The 22,311-nt window shown below is 41.0% G+C and overlaps 1 protein-coding gene across 7 annotated transcripts in view; it reads left to right on the top strand.

Moving 5' to 3' along the window:
- Positions 1 to 22,311, top strand: part of magi2b (membrane associated guanylate kinase, WW and PDZ domain containing 2b) — an 86,611-nt gene that overhangs the window by 53,043 nt on the left and 11,257 nt on the right. For 5 of the 7 annotated variants that reach the window (XM_030426061.1, XM_030426055.1, XM_030426059.1 and 2 more), the window contains exons 7-14: positions 3,274 to 3,331; positions 4,849 to 4,970; positions 5,615 to 5,797; positions 10,576 to 11,105; positions 12,381 to 12,549; positions 19,323 to 19,354; positions 21,820 to 22,012; positions 22,107 to 22,222. In XM_030426061.1, the coding sequence (XP_030281921.1) occupies positions 3,274 to 3,331; positions 4,849 to 4,970; positions 5,615 to 5,797; positions 10,576 to 11,105; positions 12,381 to 12,549; positions 19,323 to 19,354; positions 21,820 to 22,012; positions 22,107 to 22,222 (1,403 nt within the window). The remainder of the gene's footprint in view (positions 1 to 3,273; positions 3,332 to 4,848; positions 4,971 to 5,614; positions 5,798 to 10,575; positions 11,106 to 12,380; positions 12,550 to 19,322; positions 19,355 to 21,819; positions 22,013 to 22,106; positions 22,223 to 22,311) is intronic. The other 2 variants (XM_030426056.1, XM_030426062.1) reach the window with 1 other exon arrangement.

The raw sequence follows: 22,311 nt of genomic DNA on the forward strand, positions 1-22,311 counted from the left end.
CCTCTTCTGTCAGCACAACTGTAGACTTTTAATCTTACCTGATACCAAAGAATTCTTAGTTTTCTATGGCAGTGAAGTGAATATATTTAGGGTTAAATGGATTTAAACACTGTATGTTGACATTGGCTTTGGGACGCTATTTTCGGACCTTTATAAAGCAAAGGATTTACAGAATAATTTAGAAAATAGTTGACAGAGAAATGCATAATGGAATTAGATAATCATATTAGTACGGAAGTTGTGTGTTGTTTTTCTTTTTATTGAGTTCGTAGTGAATATATATATATATTTTTTTTCTCTGTGAGTCAGAGGAGTTCATTGTCTCTGTTCTTGGCTGCCTGTTGGTCAGAGAGACTTTGTGTGAGAGGGGAGATGAGTCATCTAATGCAGAGGAATCACAATTAGACTTCATGTCAAGAGAGACACCAGCACATATACACACAAACAAGCACCCAAACACACAAGCCGCCCCTCGGTGCTCATGCTGTACACGGGGACATGATGAGGTGTTTGATTTAGTGTCAAAGAAGATGACTGTTTGACTCATTCAGACGTGCACACACAGTTCAGCCGTCTCACACACACATACTGCAAATATAGACTCATATGAATGCATAAAAACATACACACACACACACACACACAAACAGACTCTCTCGATCTGTATTTCAGCAGCAGGAAATAGAGACAAGACAGAGCCCTCAGCTCAGGCGCGAAAAAAAAAAAAAGACTTCCACTGGTGGTTTCCATGGAAACTGTCTCCCTTTCACTTCAGGGGGAGGGCAAGCGACTAGTGTACGAGTTAGGCCGACATTTAAGGTGGCTCATGGACAGGGTGGGAGGGAATTTAAGGTGGTTTGAAGTGTGAATCCAACTGACTTTTACGCCTCGAGGATGAGGAGGGTCATCCGAGGTAATGGCGGTGTAGCGCAGGCGGTTTGAGCAAACAGTAGAGCAGAGCAGAGATAATTGTGGCGTGCACCCGTTTCACCTTGGGCTGCACAGTCAGCATGCTCAGAAGCCAGGACACACACTCAGACACACACACACATTCAAACACGGATTATTGGTATCAAGATCACAAATCTGTTCATAATTACATTACAGCATGAGGGGATGATGCCACAGTATCAGTGTCACGCAGACCAAATAATTGTAAAAATAATAGAGCTGGGGATTTGTGTATTTGTGTATTGTGTGTGTGTGTGTGTGTGTGTGTGTGTGGGTGTGTGTGTGTGTGTGTGTGTGTGCGTGTGTCTGTGACACAGAATCTCAAAAGACTTGAGTTGGTCGGGTGTTTTGGGGCGATTTTGTAAAAAGGTTTCTGTACTTTTGCATATGTTCTGTACAGATACCAAAACAATATGCTTTCAGTTCTTTCCGTGAAGAAATATAAACATGTTGGTAATGCTTTTTTTTATGGGTGAGGAGTTTCCATGTAATTTCCTTATAATTTACAAGAAGTCTCTTGGCAAAAACTGGGATTTGCTTCTTGTTGTAGGTTAAATTGCTGCAGGTGCACTTCCAGTCATTGAAATTAAAAAATGTAATCTCTTGCATGTCTTACAGAAAGTCTTGTAGTGCTCAGCAGGTCAGCTGGATATACATAAACTACATATTTACTTGGTGTAAATGGTACTTTTGTTAACACCAAATTACATTGTCCCTTCCAGGATGCTTTACAAAATGATACTTAATTTAATTATATGATAATAATAATATAAGTCAAAGTTTTGAAATGATATCTAACCACATGCAGCCAAACAAGAACTGAATCATTATCATTCTGCTGATTGAAATATTTTTTTTTTATTTTAATCAGTAAGTTGGAACAGGAATCAAATGATGAGTAATTCATATTATTTTTTACTTGCACTTTGTATTGTTTTTCCCTCAAGGAACTGTAGGGGAGGGTTGGTGTGGGTGGAGTTTTAAATATATAAAATGATGTGGTTTGGGCTGTGCGTCTAAGTTTCAGTTTTATTATCCCTTCCTTTTCTGAGAACGTCCTCGTCCTTAGAACTTACAAACAAAAAGCTAGAAGTTTGAGTTGGAAGCAGTTTACCTAACCTTCTTTAAAATCCCTCCCACCCACCCAAAACATCCATACACACACAGTCTTTACACATTGTTACTTTTTTCCCGCTTTGAGCACTTGTGTGTCTCTCTGTAATCATGTGTATTTGTGTGTTTTAGTAAATAGCTCAGGGCCGAAGGAAGTCCTCCATTGCTTGTGTATTTGTCATGTTTTTCGATCTGTATGACATTAGTGTTCTTCTATGTTAGTCTGGTTTAGCTTTATTTCCCTGCGGAGAACACCCTCCTACGGACATAGTCATGAATTTCATGAATTAGAGTCTTAAATACGAGACATGAGGATGAATTAATGTAGGGAGGAGGATCAACCCTTTCAAGACTGCTCACTGTTGAATACTAATCAGATGAGCTGTATTTCTAGTATACGTATGAGTGGGAGGCGAACAGCTTGTGCTGATGGATCGTAACTGTCAGTCTGCGTTTGTGTGTATGAGTGTGCGCCTTTTTGTATATTAGCTGAGCCTTGTGGTGCGAGGTCAACCCCCGTGTTGAGTTCCTTATGCCAAAGGGAAAGCTTCAAACCAAAACATCCTGAATCTTGCACACGCCAGCAGAGGGAGCTCATTAAATTGCACTGTATGGCACCTATGTCTGTGAAAAGTTAGGTGTGAAATAAAACAATAGGTCATAATGTCCAGGAACTCTCGCAGCGCCTTGACCCAGTTCTTTACCGATGAAGAGTGGAGAGCTAAATCAGCAAAGAGATGGCTGAAGTGGGGAGGGAACGGAACCGGAGGAGGGGACGGGAGGAGACAATTAGCAGCCATGGAAGTCGTCCAAGGCTTAAACGAGTGGGTGGGTGTAATGAAAAAAAACAAAACAAACATGAAGTAGTAGGGTGAGGTATTTGGCCTCGAAGGATGTATGTACACGGCAGAGGGAAGAGAAAACGAAGGAGAAGGCGGGATGAGAAGTGTCAGACGATTTAAATGTTCTTTTGTTCCTGCCGTGCTTTGTACTGATGTCTGTGTTGTGATTCGTGTCTCGGTGAAGAAGCCACCGCTGCAGATCGAAGTGTTGTCTGTCTATTAAAAGAGCACTTTGGGAGCGTCTAGCTGCGAGCCCTGAGATTCATGTTGTCTCCCCTCAGCGGTTTAATTTAGCGTCTGCATTCCCTCTTCTGCTCTCAGCATACACTGACTTCATTTCCCTTGTCTGTTTTCTCCTTCCTCTCAGAGCTGCCCTATGGCTGGGAGAAGATAGATGACCCCATCTACGGCAGCTACTACGTGGAGTAAGTCTCCCTGTTGACTTGGTTAACTCTGCTGCTCTGTAGTAAAGCAGGGAAATGCATTTTTACAGTTTACAGCACCTCTTCGTGAATTATTAATTACTTGATTCTCATTTCTTTTTCATGTTTTACTGCTCATTTCACTGAAGTTTTACAGAGAAATCTCATCTCTATTGACTATCAGGAGAACGCTGCTGATGAAATGTGTTGCATTACAAACAGACTTTATCTGTGTTATGTTTTATTCGGAAGCACATAAGATTTTTGTTCTCGTCCGAACCACTCTAGCTTGAATTGGAAATTAAGTGTAAAGAACAGTTACTGAGAGGACAGTTTGGGGAATTTACTGCTTCCCTTATCATTTCTATTTTTAACATTCACTTTACAAGATTCAGTTGTAAATAATGGATACTCAGAATAACATTTACTAACTTGTATGAAAAAGGGAAAAATCACAGAAACAATTTATTGCTATATCTTAGACTGTCCAACAGTGTATGTAGTATTTAGACCTAACGCAGTCCAGACCCACTACAACATTAAGAGTTAAACCAGTTTTTTTAGATTAAGGCAACATGTAGACTTAATACCAGTGGGTGAGTCTTTGCACACAAAGTCAATATTTTTTTGTCTTTAATGGCCGCACGTTAAATACAACCTCATGTTGTATCAGTCAAGTTTACAGGCTGACTCTCGGTTTTATTTTCTGCTATTTTTCACATCCTTTCCTCCTGTGATGGGTGTGTGATGTGTCTCTAGTTCAGACATACTGTCGGCCATTGTTCAGGATCAATTGGTTAATTGAAATTGGTGGTCTTCTTTTTAATCGGTTCCAGTTTAGCTTGTAGTTTATCTAACAGAACCACTGACATCCTGAAATATCACCTGGAAGCAATTGGGGTAATTCCACAGCTCCTTTCTCAGCAGGTGAAACGCCCCTTGCTCCCGTCTTGTTTTCAGGATTGGATAAACCTAGTACATACTATTTCTTTGTTTAAGAAAGTGAGAAGACCACAAAATTATCCTCACAGCTCGATGACTCTGTTTTGTCTCATATAGAATAATTAACGTATCGGATGCAGTGTGCAAGGTGAAGGAATATTATTTATCGGATGACGGATCAAAAATAACACTTGGTGTGCAAAGCTCGCCATTAAGCTCGTCAGATGCTTATAGCTCTTCACCAAAACTTTATTTTGGGTCACTGCTAGTTTGTGTTGACCAGTTAACTTACAAGTGGCTTTTGAGACCAAAAGAAATGAGCTATAGAACTGTTCGTTGTCAGTGCTAGCAACTCTTTCCCCCCAACACGGAGTCACTTGCCTCAACGTTAACACCAAAAATCTCCCTCTGTATTTTAAATGCATCAGAATTGAAGGCAGTATTGTTATGACTTTTTGTTCTTAAGTACATTTTATTATGAATACAGAACTCCATTGTTTGATATTGATATTTTTGACATGAGGCTTTGGATTACTTTCCCTTATTCCATTATTCGTGACAAAGCATTGTATTTTCAGTCACATCAATCGAAGGACACAGTTTGAGAATCCAGTCCTGGAAGCAAAGAGACGTCTGGAGCAGCAGAGGCAGATGCAGAGCCAGGGACTCTCCGCTCTCCCTCTGCCCACTATATACAGAGGTACACATGAAATTCTTCAGCATGTTCGGTATTTAAATCAAAACATGCTGACATACAGAGTTTCACAAATATGAAAATGCAAGGAGTGCAGAAAGAACACGCATGGCACACAACATTGGTCTGTATGCCATCAAGGGCCCCTGAAACTCATGTGCTGATAGATTTTTTGATTATTCTCCCTGATGTACAGATTTTTTCTATCAAATATTGGGCATTTTTTTCCTCTGTTTCCCTTATCTGTCTAATAGAAGAGGCAGTTTTATGAGTATTTGATGGGGCAGATGCACAATGTCACAATGTACGGGGTCGAATAGAGATTTCTGGCAGTGCTGGGGACAGAGAACATGCTCGCCCTGAGGCCCCGAGTGGGTTTATCCAGACACGTGTATGACGATGTACTAAACCAGCACATAATGTACTGCCTCATCTGAGTGAAAACAGCATATCTCCAATGAGTCAGCTTATCAGGATTGTGTCTTCATTTGTGCTTTTGTGGGGGGAAAAAAGTAAGATGGGTTCATTCAGGATTGAAAAAATCATGCTGAACTTTAATTTGAGGTAAAATGTGACAAATGAAAGAAACAGCATTTCTAATTATCAGGAAAATCTAAAAATATCATACTTCAAACCCTGTCTCCCTTCAGAGAAGCCATTGTTTACGAGGGACCCAACCCAGCTGAAGGGCACCTTCCTGTCAACAGCCCTGCAGAAGAGCAACATGGGATTTGGCTTTACGATTATAGGAGGTGACGAGCCCGATGAGTTCCTGCAAGTGAAGAGTGTAATACCTGACGGTCCCGCCGCTCAGGATGGAAAGATGGACACAGGTAATTATGTGTTCCAGTGCAGAATGTTGACAACTGGTTGAGAAATAAATTGAGGTTTAAGCAAACTACAACCTGTCACTGCTGTTATGTTAGTACTGTGTTTATAGAAATGCTTAAGCACAGGCTCATTATTTTGACACCTCAACATTATGAACCTTTTTGAGATGATTTTTATCTGCCTGTTTGGTAAGTTTGTTGTACCTTGGGGTGCCACAGTAGTTCAGTTGGTAGGGCGTGCATCCCATGTACAGAGGCTGTGTCCTTGCTGCAGCGGTCCAGGGTTTGCGTTCGACCTGTGGCCCCCCAAAAAAGAAACCATTTCTTGTACCTAAAAGGCCAGGGGAGTGCAGCACAGTGTTAATATCCAGTAAATTTCATGCTGCAGTTTAATTTTGGCATCAAAAGTAATGTGCCTCTGCCAACTCAGAACATTTCTTAGCATAAGCACAAGTGCTTTAGTTTGTTTTATGGCTTTAGCCGGCGAAGGTCACCCTTATAGACCTCTAACATCACATCCACATTCTGTCTACATTTGTATCTTTGATATATGTGTCCAGTGATTTAGTGATATACCAAATTCAATTTAAAACTTCTTTTAAAGGATGAAGTCAATATTTCTCCGTAATAAGTGAATGTCTCACTACTTAATCTCACATCTCTTGTTGTAATGTAGAGCGTCACTGTTCGATTAAGGAGAGATTGAGCCTAACCCTGCAATCCTTTGCAACATTTACATCACTCGTTCAGAGTCTGTATTCTTGACTTCCTGTCTAAACGTATGCCAGCGCATCTTCTTGGAAAAACATGGATGTGATGTTTGTATGGCAAGTCTCTGGACTTCACAAGCTACTACAGCAGCTGATTTAACAGATTAGCGCTCCAGCGCATTGTCACTAGACATCTTTCAGGCAATAATCAGCTGAATGGAAAAAGGAAATGGCAGCTACACAGCAGCTAAGTAAATCTGGATGACAAGGTAATTGTTCACTATGTGTGCTGCCATGTTGCTGTGATGTCAGGTGTCTTTACAGTATGTCAGCAAACTTAAGCTAAATGAATCTTGGTTGTATTTTTTTCGACTTTGAATTTGGACTTAATTGACTGTTATAATTGGTATTCATCGCCCTCTTTTTCATGTCAGAGGTTGTCCTTTTCTGAGTTCCAAGTTACAAAGGATTAAATCACTTATATCAAGCCTGTTTTGAGGGCCGATGATTGACAGGTTTCTCTGTCAGTTGCCAGTTGTATTCCTGGGTTGTTTGTGTAGCTTCTGTTTCAGCAAATTAGGATTTAGTGGTTCTAGGATCTGACAAGCGAAGCAGTAATAAACCACTGGGTGAATTTTGTGCTCCTCGTGGCCATTTCGCAAGAGAACAGTTGGCTGTTATTTTATCAGAATTAGTGCCGCACATCTCCTCTTCATAGGTAGATGTTTGTACTGTGTTCACTTCAATGTTCTCTATCTTTTTATGACTCCTATTGGGCCTATTTTTCATTTGGTTCAGGAAATTTGCAGGTTTCTAATGGCTTGCATACTAGATGATGTCATCCTGTCTCATGTCTGGACAAAATAATCTGAGTGAGCTGGTATGGAATAACCCAAATACAAATCAAGCACAGTTGATAAAATTCTTAAAAATGAAAAACTCTCTACATCCCCAGAAATATCAGTCATCTGTAAAGGGGACAGTGTTGGCCCTTGGTGGCGTATTTGGGGTGCCCTATATTTGTGCCTGTGCACTGTGTGTCCTGTGCCTGTGCACTGTGTGTCCCAGACAAGGACTTTCCTCTCGGCACACTCTCTGTCCTCTGTCAGAGCACTATAATGCTTTGCTTCTAGAGGCAATGAGAGGAGCTGATTTGATTGGCCAAAACTGACACCTGCCCACACAACACCTACTTCATTAGGAGATTCACTTATGCTCGTACAGCAGCACTGCAGGTGCAGTATCACCACCCTAGCACCAGTTATCATGATATCATCAATAGCCAGTCATACACAGGAACGCCAGTGCCGTGAAAGTGTCCCCTGCTTGTTTTTGTGCCTTAAATTATAAAAAAGTAACATCTACACAAGCAGTAATCCAATCTCACATGGCTGACTTCTGTGTATAAAAGTTTCAGATTGTTTCCCTGCAACAACCAGTGTGTTTTCATTTGCAGAATCCTTAAAAAGGCACCACATGGAGGACAAAAGACCCAAAGATTGTCAATTCTCAGGGTCCATGAGGTTACAGATTACTTTTGAATCTTCTGTAGATACACACCTTAGGCCCAACTTTAAAGAGCTTATGTTAGTAAAAATAATAGGCTTAGAGAAGGAGCTACTGAATGAGTCTCCACAGGGCTCCAGACTAACTATTTTTACTAGGAGCACAGTGGCCTCTAACTGAAAATTTTAGGAGCACAATCACAAAATTTAGGGGCGCACACAATCATCAACATATCAACAAATATTCTCATTTCTTCTCATTTTTACTGTATAACTGATAAATACTTAAGTTATGCAGAAATTGCAATGTCTTGTTTTAAATTCTCTGTCGCAATTTATTGTGAACATTTTAAGAAGCAACATAAGAGAAATAAGGTATACAGACAGCAACATTACTGTCAATATTAACAAACATCATGAATGCAAATTTATGTTCATAAATTTAAACAGAGTATGTGCTCAGTAATCTTCCCATCTGTTCGTTAACAAATACTTTAAATGTATATAATATTTGGTAAAGGGTAGTTCTTCCTTGGCAATGAAAAAGGCTGTGTATAACTGAAATATTAATTTGGCCCCCGCAGCACATTTATTAACAGCCTCTTGCCTTCTAAATGCATTGACAGTGGAGTTTGAGTACAGGTCACCGCATATTTTATGCCTTAGACTAGCACTGTGTTTGACCAAGGTGTTGTGTTTTAATTGTGCAGTGCCAGCATTACCTTCAAATGTTGTGTTCCCCGCATGTTGTGTGTATCGACTGCAAAATTTAACCAGTCAAATTCGCGCAGCCATTCTTCACGAAAACAGTATTTTCTTCCCCCTTTTCGCCACACTTGTTTTTTCAGACTCGGACTCATCCGCTGAGTTAGGATTTGACTCTGGCACATTGATTGCTTATCTGGGAAAAAATGAGCGTCAAGAGTATGTCTCGCCATTTTGCCAAGAGTATGTCCCCCTCCGCACACACACACACATATTAGCCACAACAGTGCCATTCCCCATTCCCTCCCCCTCTCACATACACTGGCCTGCCACCTGTCATTCCAGATTCTTTGATTCACCCCTTTACCAGTGTAAAAAAAATAAAATAAAAAAACACCGGCAAATTCACTGGTAGCACACGTGCGACTAAATGTAAAATGTAGTCACACTGTCTCAAATCTTGGTCGCAAAATGTGACCATTTGGTCGCCGTCTGGAGCTTGCTTCATGTGTGCTGTGCTCTGAACCTGCGAGCTGGCCCCATGCCTGACACAGTTGATGCCTAAACAGCTCATTTAGAGCTCATTTCGGAGCCGGGAATCCTCCTTCCTTCTCCCAGCTCCAGCTTTCTGCTTTTATGTCTCTCCCCCTGCGTATCTGTTTCTCTTTTATCTGGAATCCATCTCTTTCTATTTTATCTCCATCCCTCTCTTTGTCTCCCTGACTTACCCTTTATTATGCTTCCTTATCTAACCATGTCATCTGACACTTCTCCTCTGCTTTCAGCCTCTCTATATTTTCATCCCCTTTCTCTCTCTACCTCTCTAGTTTTTCTCTCTTCATCCCTCTATCCTGGTCTGTCAGCCCTTTCCTTTCTGTTCTGATTTCTCCCTCTCCAACCCGCTCCTCTCCGCTCTGTGACATTGCCAGAGCTGCTCACACACACGCGTACACATGTGCACACACATGCGCATGCACACAAACACACACAGTCAGAGTCACACACAGACACTCCCTGGCTTAGATTAGCTGGCCTATTTGAGCTGTGTGGCATTGCTCTTAGGGATTGTGTACAGTTGTGCATGTGACATATATGGTGTGTGTTTATGCATGTGCACATGCTCACATGAATATGTGTGTGTGTCCACATGTGCAGCAGAGAGTGCCTCAAGAAGTGTGAAATAGAGGATTTGAGGCAGTTGCATTTGTCATGGGGCTGTAACTTTAAAGCTAAAATCCATAACTTTCCGCATGTTCAAACTACAGCAGAGATGACAGAGAATCTAGTGTTGGGTTTGTGAAGTCGCCTCACCTCGCTGTAAGTAAGGTGAACATGACATTTAGGGTTCGGGATTGGTAGGACAACTTTTCACGCTCACACACGATCACAAACAGCAGTGCACATTTGTATTTTGCTTCCAACTGGTCACCAGAGTAACAGGGAGACATCATTATGATGCATCAAGCGTGAGCCTGAACTTGTGACTGATTGTGTGCATCCATTTAAACACTTGAGGTTTTCGTGATTGGAGTTCTGTGGATTCAAGTGTGCACCAGATGGTTGTCAGATTCACAGAGGCACGACACAGCACTGACCCTGTCTCTCCACCACCTCTCTGTCTCACACATACTATTGTAGATTACCTGCAGTGGCAGTCAAGTGATATCTTATTCCTATGTGACACGAGAGAGGGACATTGTTAATTCTTTTTATGTTGCTAATACTGCTAAGATTTGATGTTTATGACAGCAGACCATATTTGTGCAGTGTGTTCCCGTATGAAACAGGGGTAGTCCGTCTAACATGTAACATACTGTGGTGTGAGTGTGACTGAATCTGTCCCTCTGATCTCCTTCCTCAGGTGATGTCATCGTCTACATTAATGACATCTGTGTGCTCGGTACCACACACGCTGACGTGGTCAAGCTTTTCCAGTCCGTACCGATCGGTCAGAGTGTCACCCTTGTGCTCTGTCGAGGCTACCCTCTGCCTTTTGACCCCGAGGACCCAAGTGGTGCTGCAAGCACCTCCCTGACGCCCATCGGCCTGGAGCACCGCCCCTTGGTGGTAAATGGCCGCAGCAGCTACGACCCCTACTTAGAATATCTGTCACTGAGCTCCCAGCTGCCACCTCAGGCTCTGGCCCAGGCTGGAGCCTCTCACCCTGGGGACACACATCTGGATGGCTCATCCCTGCCGCCCACCACACCCGGCTCTGGATCAGCACTCACACCTCATGACGACAACGTGTCTATGGCCTCCTCAGGGACTGCAGGGGTTGCCGGGGCAACAGCACAAGCGGCAGAACTTCTGACAGTTACTATGGTGAAAGGGTCGGAGGGATTTGGGTTCACCATCGCTGACAGTCCCACTGGTCAACGAGTAAAACAGGTGATGTGTGATCATGTGTTTGTCTCCATTTCCTCTGTAGACTAGAGTGTGACTGATACTGGATTTCATATATACATATATATATATATATATATATATATATATATATATATATATATATATATATATGTAAAATCCAGTATGACATCCCTACACTGAAACATTTCTGTTCTGTACCTAAAAAATTACCTCATATGAATATCAGACAATTTATAAGCCAATATCTGTGAAAGGCCAATGTCAACAGATAATTTCAGCCAACCAGTATATTGGCTCTCTAATGAACTATAAACAATCTGGACTTGAAAGGGCTCGAACCTGTTTGATGTTTTTACTTTCTTCTGTGTTTCAGTCAGTAACTTTGTCCTTTCATGAGTGAAATCTGAGTCGTCAGCTAAAGTCAGTAGTCGAGTTGAGTTACATATTAAACTTGTGACAGCAGGTGAAGGTAAATTTAATTCAGTCAGCGCAAGAAACAGATTGAGATAATAAGTACAAAGTGAGCTCAGCCTGTGAAGGATTTGCTATCTACTAACACAGTAATGAACGAAGACTAGACAGTCCTAAATAAGCTATTGAATTAAAAAACACAATCTGCTTACTCGGAATCCGCTGTAAGGGAAAGATAAATTAGAGAAGACTAGCAATGTGACAGATGCTGTTTCTCTTCCCTGTTGTACAGTAAAACATCTGCACTACAAAAACATCTGTCTTTACAGGAAATAAGTTTTATGTTCAGCATTCAAGACATACTAATCTTTGAGCAAATACAAAAGTACATTGATTAATGTACATTGAATAAACCTGTTCCTCATGCTCAGGAATTTTCAACCAACAATCTTCATGTAAACATGAAATAGTGCAACTGACTGGTTCTGTAAACCAACCAAGACTAAAACATTTTTGAATTGGTTTTGGAAATGACTGAGGTAATTTCACCCAGCTGGTAGATTTCTAAACAAATTCTAATTTAATAATAATTTCAGAACTTTACATTTTTAACAATAGAGGACTACCACTTCAGTTAACCCAGGCCCTGGGCCATGGTGGGTCATTTAATATAACCCAAGTTTACTAATTATGGTAGGCAACACTTGCAATTTCAAAAATAAGTTTAAAAAAAGAAAAGGAAACTGAAATGTAACTTGTGTAATGTAAGTCTGTCTGTTTTAAATTGTAATGAGATATTTCAGAGAGAGATTAGAAAAACATACTTGATTAGACTTTTAGTTTTTACAAATTGTGTGACTGTGGATGTGTTGTGACGTGCTGCAGGTTCTAGAGCCGGGCTCCCAGGGAGCATCAGGGCTGATAGAGGGAGACCTGATCCTGGAGGTGAACCAGCAGCCAGTGGCTGCAGCTGGACATGGACGAGTTGTGGAGATGCTCAAAGAGTGTCCTGTGGGAGCCGAGGCGACACTCCTCATACAGAGAGCAGGGACAGGTGAGAAGAAAACGGTTGATGGTATGATTTGTGCCAAATAAATCACAAACAGATTTATGGTAAATAAAAGTAGATAGTTATTTAGAAGTTTTTCATGGATAAGGCCTGTTTTATTTAGTAAAGACAAAAACATTTGTTTGCGTGGGTATAAATGTAATTTATTGTCTCAAGAAAAACATAAAATTTCAACCCTTTAATTCCTGCTGACTGTTCTTGATCTATTTATGTCAGCAGTCGTGGCAAAAACGATGACACTCCTCTTGGTACCAAATCACAAGTGGCAGTTTGATGCCTTTCAAAAACCAATATAATTTTAGCAATAAATAAAAAATGAAGGGTCCAGTGCAAGAGCAAATGCCCAGATAAATATAAGCTGGCCTCTGTTTGGGATGCTCAAGTATCATGTTACTGTTGCATCTTCATCCCCAGCTGCAGCTTCACGAGAGACGAGTCAAGTAGAGTTGACAGTGAGAGCTGAGAGAGCAGAAGAGATTTTGATTATGATAATTTTCAGACCTGTTCTATTTTTAAACACATTGAAATCACAGTGGCCGCTTGTTTGGATGTTATACAAGTCTCTAGATGAGATTTTATTTTTGGAATAATGAATAGTTTAGAAGCTAGATGAATAATTATGCCTTGTGCAAAACTGGGCAAGTGATTAGAGTATTTTTTTTTTTTTTACAACTTTTTTTTTAATTACAAAAGTGTTTACCTAAAAAGCGTTAACATTCAGGATTATTTCAGAGACCAATGATTTCTGTATGTTTGTTCAGGAAAAAAAGGAAACTTAGAGGAAGGAAAATGGACAGCGGCATGAGCCAAAAGCTACAGGGCAATTTGTTAAGACACTTAAAGTAGGAAAAAGACAAATGTGTGTTTTCCCAATGTGGCTTTATCACCAACATCACATAAATGTTTTCCACTGAAGCAGACCAGAGCAACACAGGCAAGTATTTGAAGATACGGCAGTCAAAAGCTTGTGAAATTCAAAATGCAGTGGAGAGTTAGGACGAGAGGAGTTTGTCTCTGTGGGTAGAGATGGCACCAACACTGCTGTGGGGAAGTGGTTTCCTTCCCACTGGGGCCACTCATCCTCAAAATAAATGCAGTTAGTTTACTGTAATGTGCTTCGGACTGAAATGACTGTGGAGAGTGTCATCAAGCTGTCAAATAAGATGCACTGGTTGGCATGAGGCTGTTTGGCTACCTGTACTGACTGTACTCTCTGAAGGGATTGCGCTTTGATTATACAAACAGTCTTATCACTGTGTTCTCGATTGTTTTATTCTAATAAGTCAGTTTGTATGTGACACTGGGTGAAGGACGAGTGTAACAAAGGGAAAATGTGAAGGGAAAAGCTGTAAACAAAATGTACACAGTATCATTTGTGATCTTATATGACTACATTTACATGCACACTGGTTTTCCATTATTATTTAGATTATTATTATTATTCCTTTTTCCGATGAAGACATTGGAGGTGCATCACAGGGCAGACATGAAATATTCTGCCTTGATGTAGTGACACAGCGTAATTGGGGGCTTGCAGCCTACACAAAAAATTCAAATAATAACAACAGTTATGAACCTTGTTAAGTTAGCCATCTGCAACCTTAAACACTATAGCAAGCACATCTGATCAGCCAAGGATTAAGTGAGTGCACTTTGCTCTAAAGTTATGAAAGAGACGTGTGCAGCAGAGCCATCTGTCAGAACGTCTCCTGTCTCACTGTGCTGCAGACGTATTTGTATTTTGTTTTTGTAATGTTTATGTACTGAGATGGGTCACACAGACAATTATTTTGCAGACATTTTCGTGGAGTGATTTTTTTTTAAAGGCATTTAAAGATGGATTAGATTTATCTTGATGGAAAAAGTAGCCATGTGCAGTAAAGTAGAAAATTGAGGATGCCATAAATTGACAGCTGAATCATAATCGAATCCCATCGTAAGGCCCGTGAAGATTCACCCCTCTGTGGGATATATGCATGTTTTGATATGCAGATATTATTCAGGTTTTAGGAACATTCTTTAGACATCTTTACAGCTCATTCAGAATATGCATTTTAATTGGGTTTTTAGCACAGTTTGTGACACATGGCTCTGTGTGTTGCCTAGCCAATCGTGTGCAAAGCTCGGGTAGAGATGCATGCATAAAAGAAAAGCCCACATTTCTAGCTGGAAGTAGAACAGAACCTACTTTTTCTGGATGTGCACAAATGTTGCAGTTCACACCGTTTTGAGAAACAGTTATAAGAGGCTGTGTTTGTCGAAAGGAGTTTGCACGGCTGGCTGTTAACAGGAATTTTATTGGAATATTAATTTCAGTACACCATTTAAACAGGGTTGTAGGAATATTGTGTTTTGGAATAAAGACAAAACCAGCTGTCAATAATTCGATTGCACAACGATTCTTGATGGATCTTGATGCATCTTAATCAATGGCATCCTCAGTTTTCTATATCAATGCTCAGGGCTGCTTAAGTAGTTAGATACATCTGAATTCCCTTTTTATTGAGAAGGTCCTCTAAAAATCCAGCTACAACAGACTTTATATAAAAAGCTACATCTTTTCAACACTACAATACATCTCAGCACATAAACATTACAAAATCAAAACATGAATATGTTTGTCTGCGCATTACACAGTGCTGTAATCTACTAAAAAATATATCCAAAACATGATTCTGCTGCACACGTTTCTGAGTTGGACTGCAAAGTTGACAGCGCTTCCTCAACACAAGGCTGATTATCTTGGCTCGCTGTGTTATTTATGGATGCAGTCATTAGCTCAGGGTGAAAACGTGGCAGAAATGTTTCCTGAGATGAAACTTAACTGTCCAGTCAAGGCCAGAAAATCAACATAGGCGGCAAACTCCAGATTATGCCCTGTCACTGCTTTGATTCATCTCAGAATCAATCAACTTCCACCTCTAGTAAACGTGGTGAATGTTGCCATCTACAAATTCTCAACTATATCAGCTTCATATTCATCTCTGTGTTTGATTGACCGTCAGACAGTCTGTGTCTGCAGATTGGTCTGGAAAACAATGAATTTGGATCTTTCTCGCAGTGGCACCATATTTTCTCCTCCACCCACTTAAAGAATTTAATTCTGACTTATTTTATTATTAGCTGTGTAAGTCAGAGAATTCAGGACTGGTGTTTATTATGACCGACGTAGGTTGAATCCTAGTAACAAGCTCTGTGTTGTACTGAGCTGCTCCACACCTGCTCACCTTTAATTTTCTTCACGTTTTACCTTCCTCTTGAAGTGAAAGTAGGCGATAGCCACACACCCTCAGTCTGAGGAAATTAGACAACATGGAGTTGTATAAAAGCATAAAAGGAAAATGAGAAATACTTTCATAGTGGGGAAGTTTGAAGTGCTGAGTTCTTATTATACCACCAGAATGACATGGAGTTTGTCCGTTTTATTGCTTCTGCTACAAGATTGGCCACCTGCAAGGAAATTCAATTGCACAGTTGAAAGCTTTATTTGTTTGACATGAGCTCTAGCACTGATTCTCTAAAAGGTGTTCCAGTCACAGGGTCAAAACTTGACTTCATAATTACCTATACTACTGAGCCCTCAGCCATCCTGTGAACACACATACCTGCTATGATTAACCGTACGGCACCTTTCAAAAGCCTGGATCAGAGCTAAGTGAGTAAAAAAATCCTGTCATGTGACCTTTTAAAGAGACAAAGTTCACAAGTTAACTATTTGATTTTGATGTGCCACCCTGAAGCTTTGCAGTTCACATTTTTTTGCTCACTTAGTGATGAAGTCGGTAGTTTGTCTCGATGAATCGCCAGGAGTCGAGAGTTAATTTGAATTGTGTCTGAAATGATAACAGAACAATAAATAAGAAATATAGATGTGTTCTATTTTGCATCGCTCCTTTTTTGAGGATGGTATTTAATAAGAGATGAAAATAATTAAATAATTTCCCAGTCTGGGATCATTAAAGTAATTCTATCTATCTGTCTATCTAAAAACAATCAGTCTCATATGCATCTCAGGTTTAATATGTGACAGGAATTATTATTATTGCAGGCCTGAAAGGCAATCAAAGACATAAGCATGATACCTCAGACTGTCTGATGCTGTAGGGCACTGGACTCGACGGGACTGGTGTTAAATCAGCACAGTCTCCAGGCTTATTGTAGATTATTGACCATTATAAGAGATGTATTGATTAACTGTTGCCTGCTCCTAGTGAACTGATTGTGTGCTGTTTGTTAGTCAGTGAATTATACTCAGTTGATCACATGACTATGATGTGCCCGAATGACTCGAGTCATTTCAGCAGGAATAGAAAAAACACCAGCTGCACATGTGACTGCACGGATGTGTACGTGAGCAGCTGAGATCAAATGCTGTGGCGCTGAGCATCTTATGACCATGCAGAGCCAACAACTGCCACCTGGTGGTTAACCTTTGCAAAGACGCACCCTCATGTTTTACTGTCAGCCGCGGCATTTAGATAGAATGCTGAAATTCAATACACAAATGGGATTGCCCTATACACATTAATGCAGCATCACGTGGGCATACGCACATCTGTATTCGTATTTCCACATAGCTTGCAGTAAATAAATGCTGAGCTGAGTGTGCTAAATTATCTCCCTTCCCCCAATTCTGCCATCTCCTCCTTCAGCCTCACCAGTTTCTATCAAACAACTCAAGACAACGGCCCCACAGGGACTATCAGCCTGACACATCAGGCACCCCTCTGAGTCTGTGTGCGCCTCTCTCCTCTCTGCAGGGTGAAAGAAAGGACAAGGTCTTTTACAGTGACTCACATGTGCAAAATGTCAGGAATGTTTAAGCATGTTTGTGTTCACGGATGTTGGATTTCTGTGCAGAATATCAATGGAATTCAGCCTGCACACTTGATTTCAGATGTGTGACTGAGAGCATCGGTGCTCTGTGTAACACAGACAGGGTGTTAGACTTCCGCTGCGTGCGTGTGTGTGTGTGTGCGTGCGTGCGTGTGTGTGTGTGTGTGTGTGAGACTGCTGTAGCGTGGGCTCTGTGCCAGAGTTGCACTGAGCTCTGGTCCTGTTCACAGCTCTGTCCCCTGACATCCCAGATTGAAGCGGAGCCAACCACAGACTAGAGACATTTTGCGCCACCAATGAGGATGCAGATCATGGCTGTGGAAAAAAACAGTGTCAGGCCACACAAGCCAATCAGGCTGATCTGAAGGCCATCCAGAACTCAGCAGGCTAGTCTGTGAGGCCGGCTCGCCAGACTGCCTGACCACTGACTCGTGAGAGAGGCCACGTGAAGCCTCCCCACTAGTCATTCATTTGAATTCATCAGCATTCACACGAGTCCGCCTCACATTCGATACATATGCCAACGAATTGTATTAGCATTTAAATTAAGCTTAAATGCATCTTAAATGTGGGAGGACAATTGCCGTGCAGCTCATACTCATTTCCTTCAGTGGGTCATAAAGGAAAGTTTCCTGAGTTATTAGAATTCCTTAAAGGCCTCCCTGAAGGCCTGTATTCCCTGCAGATCATGGTTATTAGTCCCAATCTTCCATGGAGCCCTCCCCCCACTGCTGCCACTGTGCTGAATCATTTCAGCACCACGGACAGCTCTCCTCAAACCACCAGTCATTCTTATGGCATTTTTGGACTGGAGGGTTTTATTTCCCTTTTCCTCGTTTTCTTGTGTCCTCCTCCACACTCACAGACACAGCAGGGACAGAGGACATTTATTTTTGAAAATGGAAAAGATTTCCTCGCAGACATGATGCTTTAGATGGCAGATGGAGGAAGATTTGGAGACCACGAATGCAGGAAATTAGAAAATAAAAGTCTTAGAAATGGAAGAAATTAATTTCAGTGGGGTTTTTTTTTCCGTCTTCACACGGGCTGGCAATGATCTGTTGTATTTCATTTTTCTCAGATCTCCCCTCGCTCGCTGATTTTGATAGAAAGTTCTGCCATTGTGCTCCGCTGCTAAGTGCTCTGGCCTTCATCTCACAAATCTAAAAATCAGGCAGATGTGGTTGGAAATAATTCCATAAATATATTCCATCCGGTGCTCTCTGACATTTCTCCAGAAATCTCATAAATTAGAGATGTCAGGATTCTCTAAAGACTATGTTACCCACTTCTGTTAAAGGATTCATCAGCGCTGATGCAGGGGGCTAGTGTGCTTAATGCGTGTATTTGTGTGTTTCTGTCCACATGTGTAAAGATTCAGACCTCATGTTTATACAAGGCAGCCATTGCGGTGGCTTAATGTACGTATTTGGGTCTCAGCTGGATATATGTAGTGTATGTCTTTGATTTAGTGGAGTCGCTTGGGAGCTGTGCTGATGAGATTGTTGTTGTGATGTGGAGAGCTCCCTGCTTCCTACATGCAGATACAATATGACTTACAGAGAAAACTGTGTGCATGAGGACGTGTGTGTGTGTGTGTGTGTGTGTGCGTGTTGGGGGAGGGGGCCTGTTCTTTTGCCTGCAGCTAATGATGTAATTATGTTGAAAACAAACGCAACAACCAGACCCGTTTAGGAAGAGTAACACAAACAAAGTCAAAACAGGAATATGAACTCGGCAAAGGGAGAGTTTTTTCACACGTTAAGCGAAGATGATTCAACATTCCAATCTCTTATTTAAAGAAGTATTTGCTTTGTAGGTTTCATTAGAGTTTGTGTGTCTGTATTTTGTTTTTTCATAAGAGATCCACAGATTATCTGAGTCGGAGGTCTGCTAACTGAGTTTTTCTCTTTCCACCTCAGGCCACATCTCTCCGTGGAAGGCCTCCAAACAGGTACAGTGATTGAACCCAACGTGTTTCTGCTTGTGTGTGTTCAAGTGTGAGAATGAAGAGAGGCAGGAAGAAAGTGTGCGCCGCTGAACCAGATTTGTTTGTTGAAGCAGAGAGGTGGAGGTTGTCACTGGTGTCTGGCTTTTGCTTTATTGTGAAATGAGGCAGCCAGTCCTGACCTGCTTATTGGGTTTGATCATGTCAGATCTCACACCTCAGCAGCTGGGGGAAAAACTCCTCCGATTTATTCTTAAACTGCACCTGCTGCTGCTTGTGCAATCAGCAGTCACTCATGTTGTTAGACAGAATATTCAGCCATAAAGTATCTCGTCTCATTCAAGTTTAAATTGTGAATATTGATTTGAATTCATTACCATATCAGCCCGTGGCCAAATAGCCATTTTTCTTTATTGCATAATTGAGTTACTGAATGAAAACATTTAACGTAACTGAATCACAAACGTACTTATGATAATACATTTTTATCATTGTTGGAGTGTAATGATCATTTTCCATCAGTGAGATTACCTGTTCCTCAGCATTATTCTTCTGCGCATACGTTAGGCGTTACTGTCATTAAGGTTTGTAAATGACTTCCATAGAAATAATTAATTACTTTCAACACAAAGTCTTTATTTGTCAAAGTATGAACATGAGTATTGTGAACTGATGTCATTTTTTTACTGCCTTGACTGGGATTTTCTGCCAACTTTAGTTTGCACATTGAATTCTTATTACTCTTTCTGGCACTACACTTTATTCCTACACCTGTGTGAATGGTAGTTCTTGTATCTTGTTACATCATTTATCTTATCTCAGCTGTGTTATTGTCTCCTGCCTGTGTGGTGTAGTAACATGTGGGCTGTTGTAAGCATCGGGTGTCTGTCATATGTGCACCACCGCTGTTTCTATTGTGTTTGTTCCCTCTGGCTTATTTTTTTAGTGCCCACACTGCAAATCAGTTTCCCTTTGAGATACGGCTTCAACTAACAATTATAGCCATTGTCAATTCATCTGTTTGGCCTATAAAATTTCAAAAATTAAAAGGTGTGCATCAAGATTTCCCAGAGCCCAAAGGAAATGGTTGGAAAAGGAAGCAGTTCGAGGACCAACAATCTAAAACCTAAAGACTCTCCATCTACTGTCATAAATTACAAAGAAAACAAGACTCTACCTTTAAGAAGCTGAAACTAGCAAATATTGGATATTTTGCCTAGAAAATTGCGCTGATGAGCGATATATCGATTTCATTTTCTTTCGACCAGTGAATTAACTCATAGTTGTAACTAACAGCTTTGTTTTGAAATAATAAAATCAGTCAATCAATGACATACCACCAAGAAGACATGCACGTCTCCTTTGAGCGTGATCCTACAGCAACTTGATGCTTCCAAAACATTAACAACACGTGTGTTAAAGATTCTAATGTCCTCTTTCCGATATGCATTTTGGTTGTTGTTACCTCTCTTTACACATCTGCTTAGGAAGGAAAGTTTCTCTCTTACCTTTTAATCTGAGTTTAATGTGTGAACAAGCAGGATTTTGTGACAAAGTTACAAAAGGACAATCATGGCCCAGTTATTCAACAAACATGGTGAGGATATTTGAAACCTCCACGTACACTTCGAGTAAAGTAAGGAGACAGCTTGTGTCTTCAGTGAGGGGGAATGAGTTCATGTGAGTAAATTAGCTTTTTTTATGGAAAAACATATCAGCCACACATTATTAATCCAAGCAGTGTTTTATTAAGGTCTTAAAATGTATCTTGAGGGGAGAAGCAGTAAATGTTTAAAAACATAATCACATGCAGCTTGCAGTTTTAGAATAATTGGGGGATGTAACATAAAGAAATAGAGCAATAAATGAGCTGAACAACACCCGGCAAGGACAACCTGAGTGCATCACAGTGCAAATGGTGTTTGAGGTGTCATATACTGTAGTTCAGAGGATGTGATAATTAATACGCACACTTCCAGCCCATCACGTCACTGGTCTCTGAAGCAACTGGGACAATCACAAGATTTGTTAAGACAAGAGGAAATATCTCCAGGAAATCATATGAAAATTTTACTTCTTTCTTAAAATTGAAAAAAAGGCTGTGATAGACAGGATTAATGAGCCCCATTAAAATGATGTTTTCCCTCATTAACATTTCCCACATGTAACATTATTTTTAGATGCAGATTTAAATGCATTTACTGGTTGGGAAGTGACTTAATCATCTTAATAATGTTTTCACCATTATTCTGTTTCTGCTGCACATTTGCTTCCGCCTCTTGTTCAAAAAATCTATACGTCTAAGACCCACCAAGTTACCAACAGCTAGCCTTACACCGCCCTTATTTTAATAAAATTGCCGCCTTTTTGTGCCACCTCTCCCAGCTGTACCAAAATACCACAGAGACAATAGTGAAATATAGATCCACATATCTTAAATCAAACATCAGTTGTTGGTGTTTTCCTTTTAGTTGCCTGACCAGTGGGATCCCCATGGCAGCCCCCAAGCAAACCTGTCTGGTCCGGTTTTACCACCTGGCACACCCTTCCCAAACCAGCCACAGCACCGCACGTCTGTGCCTGACTCTACAGAGGGCTTCGATCTGAACAAACCCGACCCCTACGACCTTTATGAGAAGTCGAGGGCTATCTACGAGAGCCGACGTGAGTACTGAAGTTCAGTTCACGGGACGAAGAGCGCCACCTTACTATAAATTGCACATGATATGATGAGTTAATGTCTGAATCTGTGTCTCAGGTCCAGAGTATGAAGAGGTGGAGGTGCACCTGCTGAGGGAGAAGACCGGGTTTGGCTTCCGCATCCTGGGGGGAGACGAGGCCGTGCAGGCTGTGAGTCCGGACGCCCGTGACAAGGCTCGTATGGGACGGGCTGGACCACACGCATTTTTAACCTCATACACACTAAACCTCATCTGACCTGCACCTAACCTCATCTCACACTT

This window comes from Sparus aurata, chromosome 8 (genome assembly GCF_900880675.1).
Source record: "Sparus aurata chromosome 8, fSpaAur1.1, whole genome shotgun sequence".
NCBI lineage: Eukaryota > Metazoa > Chordata > Actinopteri > Spariformes > Sparidae > Sparus > Sparus aurata.